The 20,553-nt window shown below is 37.8% G+C and overlaps 2 protein-coding genes across 2 annotated transcripts in view; one reads left to right on the forward strand and one right to left on the reverse strand.

Annotated features, from left to right (window-relative positions):
• utrn (utrophin) overlaps window positions 1–20,553 on the forward strand; it is a 174,570-nt gene that overhangs the window by 146,638 nt on the left and 7,379 nt on the right. Inside the window, 5 exon segments of the mRNA XM_033991111.2 lie at window positions 4,569–4,607; window positions 4,979–5,044; window positions 6,721–6,786; window positions 16,774–16,938; window positions 18,060–18,276. Coding sequence (XP_033847002.1) covers window positions 4,569–4,607; window positions 4,979–5,044; window positions 6,721–6,786; window positions 16,774–16,938; window positions 18,060–18,276 — 553 coding nt within the window.
• LOC117392949 (F-box only protein 30-like) overlaps window positions 1–20,553 on the reverse strand; it is a 120,603-nt gene that overhangs the window by 27,538 nt on the left and 72,512 nt on the right. The window lies entirely within an intron of this gene.

A 20,553-nucleotide genomic window follows, 5' to 3' on the forward strand; every position in this document is an offset into this window, starting at 1 on the left:
CAGAGAATTCCTTCCACATTTACCATTTTTAACCTTAGCTTTGAAAAATCGTTTCACTACCAGTATTCATAGTCATTTTTGATCATTTTTATGCAACATGACAATAACATAATATTCCTTTTTTTTTTTTTTTTTGAGCATTCTGGCATTTTATCTTTTGGCATCACAGATTTACATAAATAAATCCTTAATTGAAATAGATTTGCAGTTAGGGATTAAGGTCTTGGATTATTCAGATTAAGTTAACATCCTCTCACCATCCAAAGTGCTTCTTATTGTACCACACAACATTTGTCGTATTTAAATTTCAAAATAGGAGATTTCTCTAAGTTTTGCTTCGCTTTGGGCTCTGTTGGTCATCCAGAAAGTGACTCAGTCTGAAAATGAGCCGTGTGCTGTATAATTGGTGTCTGCGATGCACTCACTCTCCTCTTTCACTATGTATCATAATTTCTCCCTTTTATTTTCCGCCCACTGCGCACCTCGATGGCACCAATCTGCACCTCCTCTCACCTCCCACTTCTATCTCTGCCTGGCTCCACAGCAGACAAGATTTGGGATTTGTCACAGCTCTATTCGATAATGTGAAAGAACGGGCGTAATGGAGGTTTGGAGGTTCACAGCCTACATAACCTCCTCTACATTAGGCAACTTGTGTTAATGGGTTTAGGAGAAAAATGAAGGGTTTTATTGGGTTTTATAAAAAATCATAAAAATGAATTATGTTAGGAAGACAATTATAATTCAGTACATTGTGTTAGGGCAATCTCATATCTTTGGGATTGTCATTTCAACATTTCAGTATAAATCGTTTTGGAAAAGTCACTTTGAAAACATTGATTGCATATATTGATTGTATATTTTTATGACAGATGCCATCTATAAAGCTGGTAAAAGAAACTATTGTGATCATAAACTCCCTTATGGGCTCTCTTTCCTTCATGCATGTGTGAATTCATTATCTTTTTTTATCTGATTTGCAAATAGCCAAAAGAGTTTATCACAAAATATTCTATAAAAATTCTACTCGGTTAATTATAGTTTTTAAATAGGGGTCGACAGAATTTAAAGGTGCAGGATCCACCATCTAATTGTCACCATGGAGATGCTGACAAAACAAAACTGCTTCTTTTTCACCTGAAATTGAATAAAAGTAAGATAGATAAATTTAATTCCATACTGTAGAACTTTCCTGGCAAACAATCTCCATGGAGACAAGCATTTTGCATAACCTCCACCTAAAAAATTACATGTGCATCTTATAATGAAATACCCAGAAAGTATAAAAAAGAAATTAGCGGGAGATAGTATTTGATAGTTCATGTTGAAATATAGACCTACAGACAGTGCAGTCCTTTACAATACAAAAAGTCCTAATACCAAACAGTCAAATGAGCAAAGCCTTGTGCTATATTATAAATGATGATGCTATAAAGATGTTTTGATGCCTTCAGCCCATTGTGTATATAAAACCAGAGCGCTCCTAACAGCTGGTCAGTAATGAGTGGGCATTAGCACACAAACAACATCTATTTCCAACTGACCATACTCTGTCTCATATCCGAATGCACACGCAGCCTTGGAAACAGTGGTGTTATATATGACATAGTTTGTAATTGTTTTTATGTTTTTGTTATTTATCATCGTATAATTCTTGTTCTTTGTCATATTATAGATTGCTTGTCATTCATTACACGTACTAGTTTTTAATTAATGTTCTCTAGAATAAAAGAGTGTAATCTGTTTGTACTGTCAGGCTGAAACAAATGAGCGAGATTCATTATTATGTCCATTATACCATTCATAATCTGCCCGTAGCGGCTGTATGCATTCGACTGTACTGGATGACTGCAAGGAAGACCAAACATTTATTCCTATGTTTTGTTTTGTTTTTTTACAACATGTGCAGTTTCCAAAATATAAAATTCAGTTATAATACTTTCAAGGATTTGGACTGTTGAATCAAATCTTATCTGTTGCAATTTTCAAAACCTCCTTGAAATCACCGACATTAAGACAGTGTACCTCTAAATCAACCCGTGTTCTCATGCCAACGTAAATAAATGGAAGGGCATCTGGTGTAAAATACAGTACAATAACTTAATAGTATAATCTGCAAAGTACTCGGCTAAAGTCAAACATAAGTTAGCATGTCTTGTTAGTTTTAAAGCTATACTATCTGACCCACACTTCATTCAAATCAATATAAAAAGTCAAAACTGCACTTGTCATGGAAAAGAATAGCCTTACCTTACCTAAAAATACGATTCTTAAACAAATCCATACCCAGAACAATAACTTGTCACCCTCGTCTTAGAAACAATCTATTGCAGTTCTAGCGCAGCCATTTATTTTGACTGCAGCTCAGGAGCACAAGTCAAATGTGAGCACTGTTATTGCTTTTCTCCAGCAGACAGAGGCGCTCGTCCATTCAAATACAGTTTAGTGCAGCGGCCATATTTGTCAAGGCACAATATTCCCAAGGATTCTGCCATTACACTGGACTCCCTTTTGTGTGTGCGTCAATACTCTCCTTCGCTGTTCTTTTGTGTAGTCCTTTGTGTGGTTCACTCTTTATTGAGTTAGTTTAGTAGTTTTCAAACTCCAATCCAACTCCAAAATAGTCCTCAGGTGGCCTAGATTATGTGAGTTATTTGGGATTCATCAACAAATGGGATTTATAAAGAGGTTGGGGGCGATAAAATCAAGTTGTAATCTGACCTTTGGAGATAGTGTCATATATAAATGCAGTGCTTTTCTCTTTAGCGGTTCCTGGTTTTAGCACCCTATGCACAAACTAACATTATCAAATAAAAAATCACAAATGTATAATATTTAGTAATCATTGACACATTGAACAAACAATAATACAATTCTTAAAGAGAGCTTATTATGCAAAATCAATTTTTGAGCTTTCTACCATGTTATAATGTTATTCCTCATCAAAAACATGCCTGAAGAGGTTGTAGATTATATCCATGCATGTTTCAGTATTTTAGAGATCTTTCCCGAGCCGTCTCCGCACCCCCTTATGGGTAGTTGTAAGATTCTGTGCAACACTATGCCATCCTTGCTTCCACACAGCAATTCTCCATAAATATACAAAAACATGATACAAAACTGTACACTACAACTTCACAAACCTAATACGATATACAGTATTTTCATTAGCAGGATGCGTGCTGATTATGTTGTAATAGCACTCTGAAGGGGGAGTGACTTAATGTGGGGAGCAAAGGGAGGGGGGACTCAGAGCATTAAACTGAAAGTGAAACTGATAAAACATTTTAATATATTTTTGGTGACTATAGATACATTTTCAAAACAATAAAAGGTAACATGGCGATGTAAATATATATTATGTGCTAGGAGTTAATAGAAGTAAAATACCACTCTTTAATTTTCTTTCATTTACTTTTTTATTTGATCGTCATTCCAGCTTTATGAAGTGAAACTTTGTGAATGATAAAATAGATTTAACGTAAACAGCACTGTACAAAAATCACCATTATAGTTCTTATGATCATATTGTATTTGAATAATGATAATAATTATTTAATTAACTGATTACTATTGACATCTTTGGCTCTAACATAAATAAATCCCATCTACTTTTCCCCTCTAAGTTTTGAGTTGGTCACAGGTACATTTACAGACTATATAAAGCTTTTTAATTTACAAATTTTGATTAATCTAAACCAGGCCCTGTCCTTTAAGATAAATTAGACTTTCCACATTGTCCACTTTGAGGCTCACTTTAGTCAGTTTTACTTCTATACTCTCTGAGGTGTTAGTTTCTGTTAGTTGGTGTAAAAGTCTATTGCAGCTCTCCAGGCTCCTGTGATTAGCAGAGACACAAACAGTGTGACAGCAGCACCTGTGGGGACTCCCAAACATTGAGTACTTGTTCCCCTCTGAATTGTGCGACACATTTCACATTTTCCTCTGAGCTACAGATGTGTTGGAGAATAGGCCATCCTGCTGTGAGCTATACAAGCATTCTGTAGCTTTTATCTGCCTCAACATTTCAACAAAAGAACCGCAAAAAAAGGACCTCTACCAAAACTGTTCCTGGAAAATCTCACTTAAAGTCTAGTAGGAAAATAATGCATCAAAGATTATTATTAATTCATGAGGATAATACAGGCGGCATTATGCACTGGAAGTATTTGGAAAGTGTTGTACAAATTAACTACAAAATTGTTTCACTCTTGCACAACAGTTTTTCAAGCTCTGTGTTGAAAACTTCTTGGGGAAAAAAATGTACATGTACAGTAATAGTATTTTAATAGCAGTAGTCAATTATAGCTGTGCAGTAGTCTTAGTATAGTAATTATTAGGGCGTGTCTTTATATATGGCATTTTTTTTTACTTCACCTTGACAGCTTCTTCCTCAGAATTCACTATTTCAAAGTTGTTGCAATACACAAAGACTAAACCACAGGTGGTGAATATTTACGGTATGAGATTGTCCTTCAATTATTTTCCTCCACCTGCTGTTACTGTATGGTTTTGACCCTCTCCTCCTCTCCTCTCCTCTCCTTCCTCCTCCCCTCCTTTCCCTACAGTCCCGTTACTCTGATCAGCATGTGCCCGGAGCAGTACGAGTGAGTATCCACAAAAACCAGAACCTCCAGCCTGGATCCCCCACCACTTACTCTCACCAGCTTCATTTATTACGTCTTGGTGACAGGAATGCTGCAGATATCCTCCTCACTATTAACATTCTGTAGTTTTCCATGACTAACCTCTCTAACTGAAAGCATGTCGCCTGCCGCTCGCCTGGCTGTTGACCAAAAACATGCATCCACTACCTCTGTCTTTTCAGCCGTAGATCATCTCACCGTGTTTGTTTTTAGATGATTCTATGATGGGATGTAGCAGCCAAAATAGCCTGCATGTGAATAAGCCTGTTCTAAAGTCTGTGTGATGGGATAGGCCAAATCTCATTCATCTCCATTACCTCATCCATTTGCAGGCTGTCCCAGTCACCTCAGCTCTCTCATGATGACACCCATTCCAGGATAGAGCAGTTCGCCAGCAGGTATGCAACCACCCACCCACCTACCCAGCCACCATATTTCATCAGTGCCAGTGTCATCTCCTGCTATTCAGATATGTGTAATGACTGTGTGATTTGACCAATGTGGTGTGCGAATATATCATTTTTATTCAGGGAGACACAAGTTAACGTAAAAACTACTGAAGAAAATATAGTGTTGTGAAAATCTACATGTTATTGATTTGAAGTATTAAGTTACACTGTAATTGTACTGAGCTAAGATGCACCACCAGGGATCATTTAGAGATAGTATTCTGCAAACCACACTCTGCAGTTTTCCATCTCTATTTGCATAAACAAGCCATATTTATATTTCCATATTTATGAACCAATTTCAAAATGTGCTACAAGAAATGCGTACGTTTTTAAATAATGAAATAAAATATCAGATTCTCCAGTAAATAACATTTAAATTCAGACCATGCCGTATGGACAGTTTTGAATGTAATGGCATTTCTAAATTCATAGTTTGCTTATAGATAAAAATTGTGTTAATTTTTTTTTTTCTAGATCCATACTCCGATGCCAAATGTAACTGTAAATTACATTTGAAAACAACTTCAGGTGAACAGAGTACAGTCAGTGTATAACTAAGACAAGCTGTACTACAAATGAGGGAATAATCAAAGAAATGTTATTATATTATATGACACCACTTCATATTACTGTGTACAATATGGTGATTTTGATTACTGAAAAAAATGCCAGTAACAGATAAAAAACATTTGAAAAATATATAAATAGATGCTGATAATAGCATTCTAAAACATGATCAGCTGGCACGCTTTGACAGTTGAAGACACATCAGTATTTTTATTTGTTTACTTTTTACTGAGGCTACCCACTGCACACCCTAGTGACAAAATGTGTACACATCAGAGCGATTACAAATCCACCATTAGCCCATTACAACCTCCCACACTCCCTTGTTCCTCTGCATACACACACACTGCTAATCAAGCCTTACTAATGATCTCAGTACTCCGAATTGAATCCCTGTCATGTTTAATTTTTCAAAGATTTCCAAAGTCCCAAATTCCAGCCTCCACATAGACCGCACTTGTGGAAATGTCCTGTTTCAGCCCAGAGCACATTGTGAGAAGGTTATCAATGTCAAAGCTGTAGTCCCCTTTTATATAGTGAGCGCTTATAACTAGACTTTTGATGCAGCGCTGCTCGGGGTGGCCTGTAACCCGCTATTGGCCACACACCATTAACCTCTGGTCGGTGTCATTGGGTTTTATCAGCAGCCACACATACTTTCTGAAATACTACTATATAGATCGACACTGGCTCTGCTCATTATAAAAGCCCCTTATGGAATTACATTTGCACAAGGCACGCAATTAGATGATGAAACTCGCACTATTGTAAATCTATTGCGCTACCTCATCCCTACATTTGGTTATTGTTCAATATAAAAGATGCCTTATTATAACTGGGATTTGGAGTGGGCGATATATAGACTTTGATCACAGCGCAGTCTCATTAATGTAGGATTACAAACACAAAACATGCATGTGAACCGTTGTTGGTCATTCACGCTGTATTGGTCAAATTAGAATGTATTGAATCAAGCAGAATGGCTATTTAGGGAAGCAATTTATTTCCAAAGCAATTTTTCTTGTTTAATGGTATTTTATATTGTTTTTTTATAGGTTAGCCCAGATGGAGCGCTCAAACGGATCCCTGCCCACTGATAGTAGCTCTGCCACAGGAAGCATGTAAGTCTCTCATTCAACCAAAAAGAAAGATGTTACATAAAGGTAATGATGGAAGAAATGTAACAGTATTGCGACACTGAAAAATGGAAATGTTGACTTTAAAAGGGCACTATGTATTCCATGTTTTCTGGTGAAGGATCTGACACCTATTTGTTTTCATGGAGATGTTTATTGCTTTCATAGACTGTTTATATAAGTGAATAAGATAATAATAAGAAGTGCTCATTCCAGCTCTGGCTCCAGTTCACATTGCATTGAAAAATTGTCACCCCTCACCCCAAGGTGCCTTCTTTCCCCGAGGTCACTCCTGCTAGTATTAGCAACAGGTTTGATTGACAGTGTTACTAAGCGTCCGCTCCGTGCTAAACCAACGATGCCTCACTCTGGATTGGCTATTTGGTTGCTATGATACTCACAGTTGGAATTCCAAATATGGAACTCTGCTCTTAATTTGCCCCTATAACTACTAGCCTCGATGAGTTTCATTTGGCTTGAGCTGAATGGGTGACGTCACATCACTTAGTCCACTTCTTTATATAGTCTATGATTACGTTGCTTGAAATGTGCTACAAAATGACATTAAGTATTTAAGTAGTTAAGTATAGATTGTAATCAGTAATTTAGAGATGTTTTTGTTACTCTAAACTACCTTGAATTTCCACTCTTAAGGTTTGTCTTGCCGCAGATCTGACTTATAGCTTGATCTGGTGGCATCACTTGCTTGGTTGAGACAATACATTATTTTAAATTGTAGTATATTCATGTGTATTACTATAAACTGTTTCATTCCATTTAAAAGTTCAACTCAAAAAGAATTCCTAACTTCCTCCATCCATCACACTCCCAAACCAATGAACCACTTTATATCGAACATATTCCCGCACTTTTATGTTATGAATTCAAATGCCTGTCACTTTTCATTGCGGTCGAAATGAGAGCCAGAGTGAAACAATGCCATTGAATACCGCAGCAGCAGGGGGGGACTTACAAAGCTTCGTAATAGATTATAGTGCCAACAGAAGAGACTGATGGGTTTTTAGATGTGTAATAGCAACTGGTTATCTCTGATCAAGGGCCGGATGAAAAAGGAGAAATTACAAAGAGAGGTAGATGAGGTTGACCTAACAGTGACATTTGTACAAGCGTGTATATGTGTGTGTGTACGTGTGTGTGTATCCAGGACTTGAAGGACACGTGGGTCTACTTTCTCGCAGATCCTAATCGTTGAAATGAGCTTGGACAGCCTTTCACTCTCCCTCTGCTCTTTGAGAAGATTTGCCTTTCCTCCCATCAGCATAGTTTGATAAGATACTTGTAGATTTGTAAAGACTTATGTTTATACTAGATCCATTCATAAACCTAAATGAGAGTCTGTCGAATGTTAGTGCATGTGTAAAATGGATTTGTGCACAAGCATGGGACGAAGTGGATACAACGTGGCAGTAGGCAAGTCAAGTTTATTTGTAAAGTACAATTCATATACAAGGGTATTCAAAGTGCTTTATAGAATAAAAATCACAATACAACAAATCGGAACATAAATAATCACAAATAATCACCATAAGATTAACATTAAAGGAGAAAAGTGCAGAGTAAAAACCTTTCAGTCATATGCATAGCTAAAAATAACTGTTTTGAGCCTGGATTTAAACATTGTCAAAGTAGAGACCTGTCTCACATCTTCAGACTGTTCCTGGTTTTAGCTGCATAAAACTGAAACGCTGATTCATGTTTAGTCCTGACTCTGGGCACCAGCAGGAGGCCGGTCCCTGAAGTCCTCAGAGTGTGAGATGGTTCATATGGCACTAACATGTCAGAGATGTCCTTTGGTGCTAGGCCATGGAGAGACTTTAAAGTCCATTCTCTGAGCCACAGGAAGCCAGTGCAGAGAACTGAGCACAGGACTTATGTGCTCGTACTTCCTGGTTCTAGTCAGGACCCGAGCAGCAGTGTTCTGGATGTACTGCAGCTGTCTTAACGCCCGCTTGGAGAGGCCAATGAGCAGGTTGTTACAGTAGTTTAACCTACTGGAGACAAATCCATGGATAAGTCTCTCTAAGTCTGGTTTTGACAGTATACCCTTGATTTTTGCTGTTTTTTAGATGGTAAAAAGCTGCAAATGTTATTGATCTGATGTGGCTGTTAAAGTTCAAGTCTGAGTCCATTATTACTCGTAGATTCTAGCCTGATTTGAGGGTTTTAGAGAGCAAGACTGGAGATAACTACTAACACTTTCTCTTTGTTTTTATGGGTCAAAAACTATGACATCAGTCTGAGTTTAGCTGGAGAAAGTTGTTTTGCATCCACACACTGATCTGTTGGATGCAGTGACAGAGTGAATCCACTGGTCCATTTTCACCTGCTGCAGTGAGACATAGATCTCAGTGTCATCTGCATAGCTGTGGTAGGATAAATTATTGCTGCGTATTAACTGGTTTCATGGCAGCATGTAGAGATTGAACAACAGGAGTCCCAGGATTGACCCCTGGGGCACCCCACAGGTCAGGGACATTTTATCTGAGACACATTTTCCAATTTCAACAAAGTACTCCCTGTTTTCTAGATGGGACTTGACCAGTTTAGTGCCGTACCAGGGATGCCCTCCCAGTCCTCTAGTCTCTGTAAGAGGATCCCATGATCAACATTGTCAAAAGCAGCACTCAGATCAGGATCAAGACTGAGACTTTGTCTGCATCAGTGTTCAGGTGGATGTCATTTGTCACCAGTACCGTAGACTTGTAGCAATTCTCAAACTATCTATTATGTTAAAGGTTCACTATGTAACTTTTCTGGTGGAGGGTATGCCACTTGCTTTTTTTAGAATTTTTGTTTTTTTGTTTTTTTGTTTTGTTTTTGATGGAATGTTCTACAATATGGCATTCCACTTATCTTGCACAGGGCCAGATCACGTGACCTACTGGCCCCAATTTTGGTAGATAACGCCATTTTTTAATGCCATACTGCTTAACATTCCAGGCAAAACAATTACATTTCCATGGAGAGAAGTAAGTGATAGAACCCTCAGAAAAGTTACATAGTGCACCTTTAAGATTCCATGAGTATTAGACTATAATTGACTTCAAATTTGGCATTGATTTAATAATAATGCAATTTCTAACTTGTTGTTGTCCTTTTATTTCTGAGTTGTTTTGTTGTACTTGCTCAGTCCAGGTATTGTCATGATGCTTACAATTATATTAAGCTAAAGATGTACTCACAAACCTATATTTTATTCTGGATTGAAATATGAATGAATAATAACAATAAATTCTAGGTAATTTCAACCCTTTTTGGAGAAGGCTAATGATCTAAATTGTCACATTTTGATTTTTAGCCTTCTCCAAAAAGGGTTAAAATGACCTAGAATTCATTGTTTGAAAAAGTGCAGAGCTTTGAAGTATGTGGATGCAGGGTGGTAGCAGTAGAGACTTATTATTCCCCTCACCTTCACCTGACCTCACCAAATTTTCCCAAAAGACTCCCGAAGGCATTCATCTTTTTTTTTTTTTTTTTTAATTTCCGTGGCTTTTAGTGTGAACAATTGGTCAAATGGAAAATAAAGCAAAGAAAAGCTAAAATGGTTTTGGTGAGAACTTAAGACTTGGAGGTGCAGATCAGTGGAGCGACTATTTCTTCTTCTCTCTTTGTGATGTGGGATAAACACATTAGCCTCACTGTTTTGTTTTTATGGCTTTTGTAAGAAGAAAAGACACATGACACGCACACTAATGAGCAGGAGAAGCAGGAGGAAAGATATTACAACTTTAGTGCATGCTGTTTAATAGTATTAGTAGTCGTAGTAGTCGTTGTTGTAGTAGTAGTAGTAGTGGTAGTGGTTTTGGTAGTAGCAGCAGTAGTGGTGGTGGTGGTTGTTGTAAAGCAGCGTTGTTGTAGTAGTTGTCATTGTTGTAATTGTAGTAGTTGTAGTAGTAGTAGTTGTAGTAGTAGCACTAGTAGTAATGCACAAAATGGCACCTCTCTCTGGTCTGAAATGCCCTTTATATAGTAATACCTATTTCATGATGCTGGAGGACTGAATTAGCAATTTCCATAAAAATGAATAATAATTAATCGTAAAGCACTGTGTGAATTTTGATTTTCGCATGCTTAATTGTCACACTAATCGAGAAAGAAATTAAAATAACCTAATTAGTATTTGATCATAAGTGTTTGGGATGATTCATTATTTGAATGATTTTGAGTACCGGTACATAATCTTAAGTGTCTGGAATTGAGAATGAATGAAGACAGTTTAAATAGACACTGATCAGGCATAATATTGTGACTACAGATATAATATTGGGATTATAGACGTAATATTGCGAGTGTAGACAGCCAGATTTAATTTCATCTGTATGTGACATTGGGCATATGGATTATAGAGATACACATTGTAAAATATGCAGTTCTTATTGGGTGTTCCTGGTCATTAATAGTCAGTATCCAATCAAAAGTTTTAGAATACATGGCACATTGCAGCTTGTTTTGGGACTTATATACTAACTATAGAAGCAGTTCATGCCGCAAAATCTCACGAGATAAAGCTGACACAAGACTGTGCACACGTGAGAAAAAAATATCTTGTGATCTTATGTCCAAATTGAATTAGATAAAAAGAAGGGTTAAGCTCTGGCGAGTTACATCTCTTGAGAACCTGTAGTTCCGAAAATCTGTACAAAAATGCCCAAAAAAAATAAATAAATAAATCGATAAACGTGAGGCCAAAACTCTGAACTGAACTGCACAATTTATCTAATACAAGTATGTCAAAATCTCATTTTATCTCGTTCTCGTGGATCCAGTCTCTTGTTTTATCTTGTGGAAATTGTGTCTCATCCCACCCCTAAAAGCAATAATAACTATAGTACAGTTATAGAGTGGTTCTTATTTTAGCTGCAGAGTGTGATGAATGCATATAGCTTGCCATTTATTTTAAGGTATTCACTGTTTTAAAACCACAAAGCCAATAGTTTCACTGCATTTATTTGACAAAGTATCCTTCAAGTGCATCTTAAGGTTTGCAATAACCCTCAAATATTTCTTTCAAACGTGTATATATAAATGGTATGGCTTTATCTGCCTCTCCCTTTCTCTCTGTTCCTCTCTGTTTGTTTTCTTAAGATGTCTTTCTCAGCATCTCTCTGCAGTGTTTCATTGTTGTCATTTTTTTGTATTTTGAGAGTTTGCCCACAGTTGCTTATATAGCGCCCACACGCCTCACAGATCAGCAGAACCCAGAATACATTGGTTTATGAAAACATTCAGGCTGGACATGAGTGACTGACTTTGCCAATTACATGCATGTTTGCCTTCTGGCTTGTTTTGTGCTACATAGAGTGATTCTGCATCTGTGCCAGCTGTGCGGTGATAGCCATAATTACTATTTGTACATGTTAAACCATTGATAAAGTGCTGTTTTTCTTGTTCACGTGGCAAAAACAAAACACTTAATTATTACATATGTGTTTTTGTTTTTTTTTTGGTTTGTTTTTTTTGTCTGGCTTGAGGCAAAAGCTGCACAATATAGTAAAAAAAAAAAAAAAGAGTTATTGAGATATTGACTAGGCAAGGCAAGTTTATTTGTACAGCACAATTTGTACACAAAGTAATCAACATGCTTTACAGAAAAAGAAAGACATAAAATCACAATACAACAAATCAAAACATAAATAATCACAACTAATCATCATAAAATTAACATTAAAAGAGAAAAGTGCAAAATAAAAGCCTTACAGTCATGTGCACAGCTAAACAGAACTGTTTCAGGAGGATTGTTCCAGGGTTTAGCTGCATAAAACTGAAATGCTGCTTCACCATGTTTAGTCCTGACGCTGGGCATCAGCAGGAGGCCGGTCTCTGAAGTCCTCAGAGTGTGAGAATGTTCATGTGGCACTAACATGTCGGAGATGTACTTTTGGTGGGCCATGGAGAGACTTGTACACAAGCAGAGCTACTTTAAAGACTATTCTCTGAGCTACAGCAAGCCACAGCAGAGACCTGAGCACAGGACGCATGTGTTTGTACTTTCTGGTTGCAGTCAGGACCTGAGCATTAGCGTTCTGGATGTACTGCAGACTACCTAGCTCGACATCCGCATATTGCTTGATAGAAAATACATACAATAAGGCCATGGTTCAATTAATGTAAGAAAGACAGATTTTAGTCATAATTGTTTCTATTTAGTCCTAATGTCATGTTTTAGTCTTGGTTTAGTCTAGTTTAAGGTGTTGCTCCTGATTTTTACTGACTTAAAAACTTTTCAATGGTCCAAAGTTATTCCTCATTTACCGTGTACACTCCGAGCATCTTAATCATTCACAACGATGAGTTTAAAAGAGCCTTTCACTATCAAAGATGAGAGTGGGCATAACCACAACTAGCATGCGAACTGCACACTTCCAGCTTCTCATAAAATAAATGTTTTATAATTAGATGCAGGTAGTACACAGTGAACTTATTTTGACCTCAAGAGGTGCTTATGTAATATATCTGTACTGGCAAAAGACACATTGTGTTCAAATGCATGGAAAAAAATTGGGTACAGGCCTTTTAAGTTTTCATTTTTTGACAAGTAAATGAGGTTTTAAGACAGCCCTTTTATCATCAATGTTTTACCAATCCTTTGCTATGTTTCTTTGTCCTCACTTAATTTTAATCATGTTCTACCTCTGGGCCCTGGCAGTCTAGCACTGAGCAGTCAGTAAACTTTGAAATGAGTCACTTTGAAGCCTTGAATGAAAAAATAACATGCTTTGTCCTGGTCTCTCCTTTGATATTCTCATCTTTCCCACTTGATTTGTCTTTTAAAATCTGCTCTCATACCCAAAAGCCGTAACTGTGTTTTTCAATCTCCTTGGGGCTCATGCAGCCTTGATTAACGCAAGAAGTCAAGTAAGTTTAAAATACATATCACAAAACCTTCCTGCAAAAACAATGCATACTTGTCCTTGGTTCTGAAAGGCAGCTGACGTCTTGATGCCTCATTGTGAGAGATACAATGGCCTGCTCAGTATTGACTACACTAAACAATACAAAACAATACACTGTACTCATATTGCACTGAGACAATCTCTTGTCTTCTGTTTACCCCTGCCCCAGAGCATGTCTAGAAATAGCAGCATTATTGGAAGTTTTTGTTATCAAAGTAGACATATAGTTTATAGTAGCAGTGGCCATTTTTTTGATAGAAGTAGGATTAGAAATTGGGTTGTCAGTGGTTCAAGTGGTAGAGGTAATTGGAAAGTTGACGGCCCAATGCCTGCTCCAAAATGCATTCTGTGTTGGGCTAGTGTGGGTGATGGTCAGAGTGGCAGAGTGGTTAATTATTTTTGTGGTCAAACCAGTTCTTAAAGGTGCATTTTTTGGCCCCTGCTTGACTCCATGGATATGTCTTTTTTTTATTCTGGGATGTTCCTCTATGAACTTCTCAAGCATTGATTCCATTACAGGTGCTTGTATTGCTCAAATAATAAAGTCTTCTTACAGTGTGTAATTAAAAGAGAAAAAAACAGGACACATAATGCACAAGAACCTAATTAGTCCATAAAATTCATTAATGAGTATGGAGGCTCTATGCACAGTGCTGTCTCAGAGCGGAAGTGTAACATCGTGAGCTCATTTGAGAGTTGGTCAGAGTCATTATAATGGCATTTTCAGACACCTCCAGGAGCTGCATAAATGTCTAGATTTGCTTCTTTGAAATTTTACTTTAAAAAGAACATATTGGCATTTCTTACATGAAACTTTTTGTGTAAAGTTTGCAAATCCGCGATCTACACAACCCCCACAATGACAGCCAGCAGTCCTTCGTTAATCACCTCCCTCTCTCCCAGTTACTCTCTCTGATCCCACTCTCTATATATTGGCTTTAGCCCTTCATTAATTTCCCCTCAGTCCTGTCAGCCCATTTCCTGTCTCCCTGCATCCCATGGCAGATGTTTGTTATCCCGCTCTACCCACGGTCCATAATGATGCTCTCTGTGCAGCGCTGGATCGTCCTGCCAGGCCCTGCTCTAATTGGTGACTCTATTTGTGCACATCCTCCATGTTTTTGAGTCCACTGCTGTTCCCTGGAGGTTTTGGTGGGTTCGCTGACATCTTTATCTCCCACAGTGAGGCAGCAGGTTTGATGTAGAATGGCATTTCCTGCATTTGCCAGCGCTCCGTCAGTGTGATAAGCATTTCAGCCGTTTCAGCGCAGCGTCACTCAAATTTGGATCGTAACAGCGACGAATAAAGTTTGAAACTGGTGATTGATGAATGAAAATGTAAAATGAAAGATAGGAGAAGATGGCTGTCATTATTTTTACATAAAGAACTGTTTTAATTCATTTACTCAAATGTTTGTTAATTTTTGAGATTTTTTCATTTCATTGAAGATCTGCTTGGATATAATCTGAGCATTAGTTATAAATGCAATCTGCATTATTATTGACATGGACTATGTTTTAGGCTCATAAAAAGTCAGTATCGTCCTGTATCTGAATTTATAAAAAATGTCATCTGGTTGACCCCAGTTTTTAATTTATGTTGTCACAATATTAAAAATGTCAATCAAAATCAATTTTCTATAAAAAAAAAATTGTGAAGAAGAAACCCTTTTTATATGTAATTGAACAGAATTTTTAACCATGTGATTTTATACTAGTTCTAATGAAGAACATGACCATTCTAAAACTATTCAGGAAAGGTCCTTTATCATTTTTTTCAATACCAATAACTTTAGTAGGATTAAAACCAGTGTCTGGTTTCAATACTACTTTAATGACCAAAAAGCAATCATTGGAATTTTTGATTATTTTTAGCCATGCAGCACTAGATTACATAAGTATTAACTTAAGAGTATTTATTCCTCTTGGGTGTATGGCACAACCTCCAGCTCCTCATCACAGGAGACTTAGTGAGTAATAAAACATATTATTTTCAAAGAGCTTGAAAAGCTGTCTTATTGTGAAAAGGTGAGACCTCTATCAGTGCTGTGCCCAGTGCAAGCCGCAGAAATGCCATAATTACTGTCAATGTGACAAAAATGACTTCTATAGCCTCTTTATTATGCACCCAGCGATGAGCTGCCGTTTTGAAAATGTGCTTGTTTCTCATCATTTCTCCAGTTGTGCAATCTACTCGGTCTTATTTTAAACCTAAAGAATGACCTGGCCTTTACACAAATGTTTAGCAGGTTTATTAGAAATAATGTTTAACCAAATGTTAATTAGTTCTAACAGTATGGCTACATGTCCCTGTTGTCTTTATATTTCAGTGCATTTGAATGAGATTTCCATGGAAAACTATAGATAACGACCCAAAAATGTCCATTTTCAAACATGCGGCATAGTTTCCTGAGAGTTTTAAAAAAAACAGCCTTCCAGCAGTGCTAGTGTTTGTGTGCGTCAGGTTGAGTGGAGGTGACAGGTGAACCTGAGCTGCACCTGCTCTAGACCCTATGAGCTCTCACACTGAACTGAGCACAAGGGTATGCTTTCACCTTTCACCTTCATGTTTAAGAGTGCATTGAGCTCTTATGGTCATACAATATCTATTACTGCTAACTCAAATGAAGATATTTTAAAGCCATAAGAAATTAGTAATTTAAAAAAATCTGTACCAGATTTATCGGTACTTGTCTTAAAAGATGAAAATTCATTAATTCATTTAAAATTGTTTGCAGTGGTCGAAAGGTATTCCTCACTTTTCTAATGTATTCCTAGCTCCCAACTTATTCACAATCATTTTTTATAACCGCTTTCCCCAATTATCAGGAGCCAGAGCAGAGTTGTGTCATCAGGCTAATGCTCACAACAACTAGCATGCTAACAGCGCACTTCCAGATTTGTGGACAATAAAAAGCTTTATAATTAGATACAGACAACATACAGTGATCTTGTTTTGTCCCTAAGGCACTTCAAGAATTTACAATGTTGGGAAGTTGAATTTTCAGCAAAATTGAAAAATGTTCCAACTGTGTAGTCAATTGTGTATTTTTTCCAGGGACGATGAGCACGCTCTTATTCTTCAGTACTGTCAGACACTGGGAGGAGGAGATAGCTCCCCCTGCAGTCAGCCCCAAAGTCCTGCACAGATCCTACTGGCCGTGGAGAGGGAGGAGCGCGGCGACCTGGAACGCATTATTGCACGTCTCGAAGAAGAACAAAGGTAAATGTATTTAGCTTGGATGGTATTTTACAACTTCATAGTAAAGTTGCACAACCTGTATTCAGATGAAAATGTATTCTAATTAACAGTTACAGTCCTAATAATAGTTACTTTTTGTGTCTGTGCTCCTGGATCCAAGACACAGCAAAATTGTTGTTACAATTTTGCTCAGTATTGGAGAAAATGTCCACCCACATAGTTCTACTGAGCTTGTCACAGTATTAAGTACATTCTCAGTGTGGTCTATTGTCACATTCAGCTTATGGCCACAGAAATGATTGTACATCACACATACTTGAGCTAGTCGAGGGCTGGTGCCAAACTCATAAATGTCAACTTAAGTAAAGCACTGCAGCTTACAGTTGAGAGTAGAGCCGAGTGTGGAGGAGGAAGGAGGCAAGAGATTTGGAGAAGGATTCTTTAGACATTTTATATATCCATTTCAAATAGGATTCCAGTCTAAAAGCAGAGGTAAACATGAGTGGGTATTATATGTGGCATTATACAGTGTGGCGGTAGGAAATAGCTTTTAAAACCATTATTTATAACCATTACTCACTTTAGTACAATAGATTCACATAAATAATTTTTTGGGGGGTAAATTGATTTCAGTTTGTGCATAAAAGGTTTTGGGTAAAGAATAGCATATCAATGAGTATAAATATCCATATTGCATGCTGCCTGACAGACAGCAGAATGGGTGGGACAAGATCTCGTTCCACAAAATCTTGCAGCATAAAATTGCCACAATTATACACACTTGCAAAAAAGGTGTTTATGTTGGTCTTAACTTTGCTCTTGAGAAGCTGTAGTTCCAAAAAGCAGTACTACAATCACAGCACATATATAACATTTAAAAAACTGAATTGTACAATTTATTTATTTTATATTATATTAACATGTTGTCTTGTTCTTATGGACTGAGTCTTGTAGCATACATGGAAATTGTAGCTTATCCCATTCCTAAACAGGGCACGTACAAGATTTCACGAACAATTTACCGAATGTCTCACTGCACTCTTCACACTAAAGCTGTCCTGTGAAATATTTTTCTGCAAGCAAGAAAAATATTTAAGACTCCTATTGTCAATGTTTATGACTTGGATATCTGTTATTCCCAGGACGTTGCAGAGGGAGTACGACCAATTGAAGGAGCAACATGGTCAGAGGGGGGCACCTGAGGGCCTTTCTTCTGTCCCGGACGAGGCCGACCTGCTCGCAGAGGCCAAACTGCTGCGTCAGCACAAGGGCCGTCTGGAGGCGCGCATGCACATCCTGGAGGAGCACAATAAACAGCTGGAGTCACAGCTACAGCGGCTCAGACAGCTCCTGCACCAGGTATTACTCCACAGCACCACACATGGCACATCTCATCTATATTCATGCACCTCCACCTCAAAGTATAGTCCCAATCATGCAGAAAGTTAAAAGTGTTAGGGTGTGACTGTGGAAAATGTTTTGGGTTTGTGAGCTACAGTGATAACATAATTGTCTTAAAAAACTCACTTAAAATGATAATTTGTGTATCTATGTTGGACTTGAGGAGTAAACAAAAAGTAGGGGCATTAAAGTTGATAAAAATAATGTTGAGTTTGTTTTGTATTGTCCCTTTATTATTGATACCCTCCAAACGGCACACTGGAGACTTTATGACTATTCTGTGCTTACAGCCTAAGAGTATACAATCATCAACAACACATTTATTCAGGCCGGAGGATGGAACTGTCTAATATTAACAATACACATAACAGCAGGATCCAAAACCCAGTCATCCAAAAAACTGACATTTCTGTCCTAGTCATCAGTGGATTACCACTCTCTTTTAGCATTTTGGTGTAATTTTTTCTAATCCTTTTTCAATTTTCTCATACATCTGCAAAGTTGATTTTTTTCCCAGTCTGTTCTTTTAGTTCATTAGGTTTGTTTTGGAGCAGCAGCAGGGCGCTAATCGCACTTCACACAGTTGCTCACATACACCAGCTGGTCTGCCTTCAATACTGAAAAATATGGACAAAATAATAATAAAAATAACATCTTTAGCAGACAAATCCAAGTATTATTAAGTAAATGTTTCTTAAGTAAATGGGCAGAATAGTTGGCTGTTTTCTGCAGACCAACCGTCATGACCAAATAAAACGTTTTGTTTTAAATGTTTTCAGTTTCACCGTGAATATGAATACAAATCACGTCATTGCCTTTCAGTGCAGGGGTCCAGCGTCTGTGTTCAGCCCTCTGTCAATAACCTCCACATTTGTTTATGCTTGCTCTAATTGGTACGCTGAGCCAGGGGGAGAGTTAGTGCCAAGAGAGAAGTGCAGATGTCTGGGGCTGCTCTGACAAACCGCCATCTCGGTGAATCAGCCTGAGTTAACACTTAGACAGGTATTGGCTGTGTGGCATTCTGAGAACTGGTCATGCCCCAGGAAACGGGCTGTCAGAGAACCAGCTGACCGGAGGAGGCTGGCACTGTATGATGCAATTTGTGACGGTGTTTTGAGTGTTCTTTCCCTTTCATTTAAAGGTGCACTAAGAAACTTTTCTGGTATGCGTATGTAACGTTTTTTTCCACCATTTCCTGTCTCCATGAAGATGTAACAGCTTTGCCTGGAATTTTCGGCAATGTGGCTTTAAACCTATCTATATCTATGGAGACAAGTCACTATGAAATAAGGAAGAATGCATGTTTTTAAAGGTATCCAAGGGTTCAAAATGATTTAGTTAAGGACTGTTTCCATAGTAAGTTACAATTCAAAACAAAATATTATATACTTGAATGGCCCACTTTCCTCAAAATGGCACCATATAACAGCAAGCTGCAACCCATGGATATAAAATAAGCAGGGAATTTCAATGGAAAATGGATTGTGCCATACTAAAGCACATAGTTATATCATGGTAGTAGGATGGAATTGGCATGGGTAAAACAAATAAATGCATTTGCAGCCCTGTTTCTACTATTGCTATCTAGATACCATAGCCCTTGGTAATTTATAGACTTGGCATTAAACGACTAGGAAATATTGTTAGTAATGTGCTGCTATAAAATTACATTGTTTGTGGTTAATTAATATTAGCATATGTTTGGTTGAAATGACAGTAATGGCTCTATCTCATTATAAACTTGTTGGTGCCACACTAATGTTTTCTGACAATCTGTTGCGAGTTTTTGTTACTTGGATCTTTTGGCCAATTCCTCCAATTAAGTCATGACACAATTTTAAAGTCATTTTGACAGACTCATCTCCAGCCAGTACCAATCCTCCCCAGTATAAAGGAATTTGTACAATGTGATATTTTGTTTAGTATTGACATCAAACCACCTGTACCCACACAGACGTCAGAATAAGAACTGGATTTCCTGAGGACAGCTCCCTGGAGTCCTGCCCATATGTCAAAGCGCTTCAGCCCCAGAGCCGGCTCACAGCAGCATAGCACAGCAGCTCAATAGCCCATATCAAACCCACCGCTGAAACCTGACCGGACCCCAACCCCAGTATTCTCAATCTCGCCTTCACACAGCTACTCACTGGGTATTAGAACTCACGAAGCTTCAGGCAGCAGAAGTGGAAGAGAAGTGAGGGATGTTCAGAGAAGTTAGGCTGTAATGCTAATTTG

The sequence above is a fragment of the Periophthalmus magnuspinnatus genome, chromosome 24 (assembly GCF_009829125.3).
Source record: "Periophthalmus magnuspinnatus isolate fPerMag1 chromosome 24, fPerMag1.2.pri, whole genome shotgun sequence".
NCBI lineage: Eukaryota > Metazoa > Chordata > Actinopteri > Gobiiformes > Gobiidae > Periophthalmus > Periophthalmus magnuspinnatus.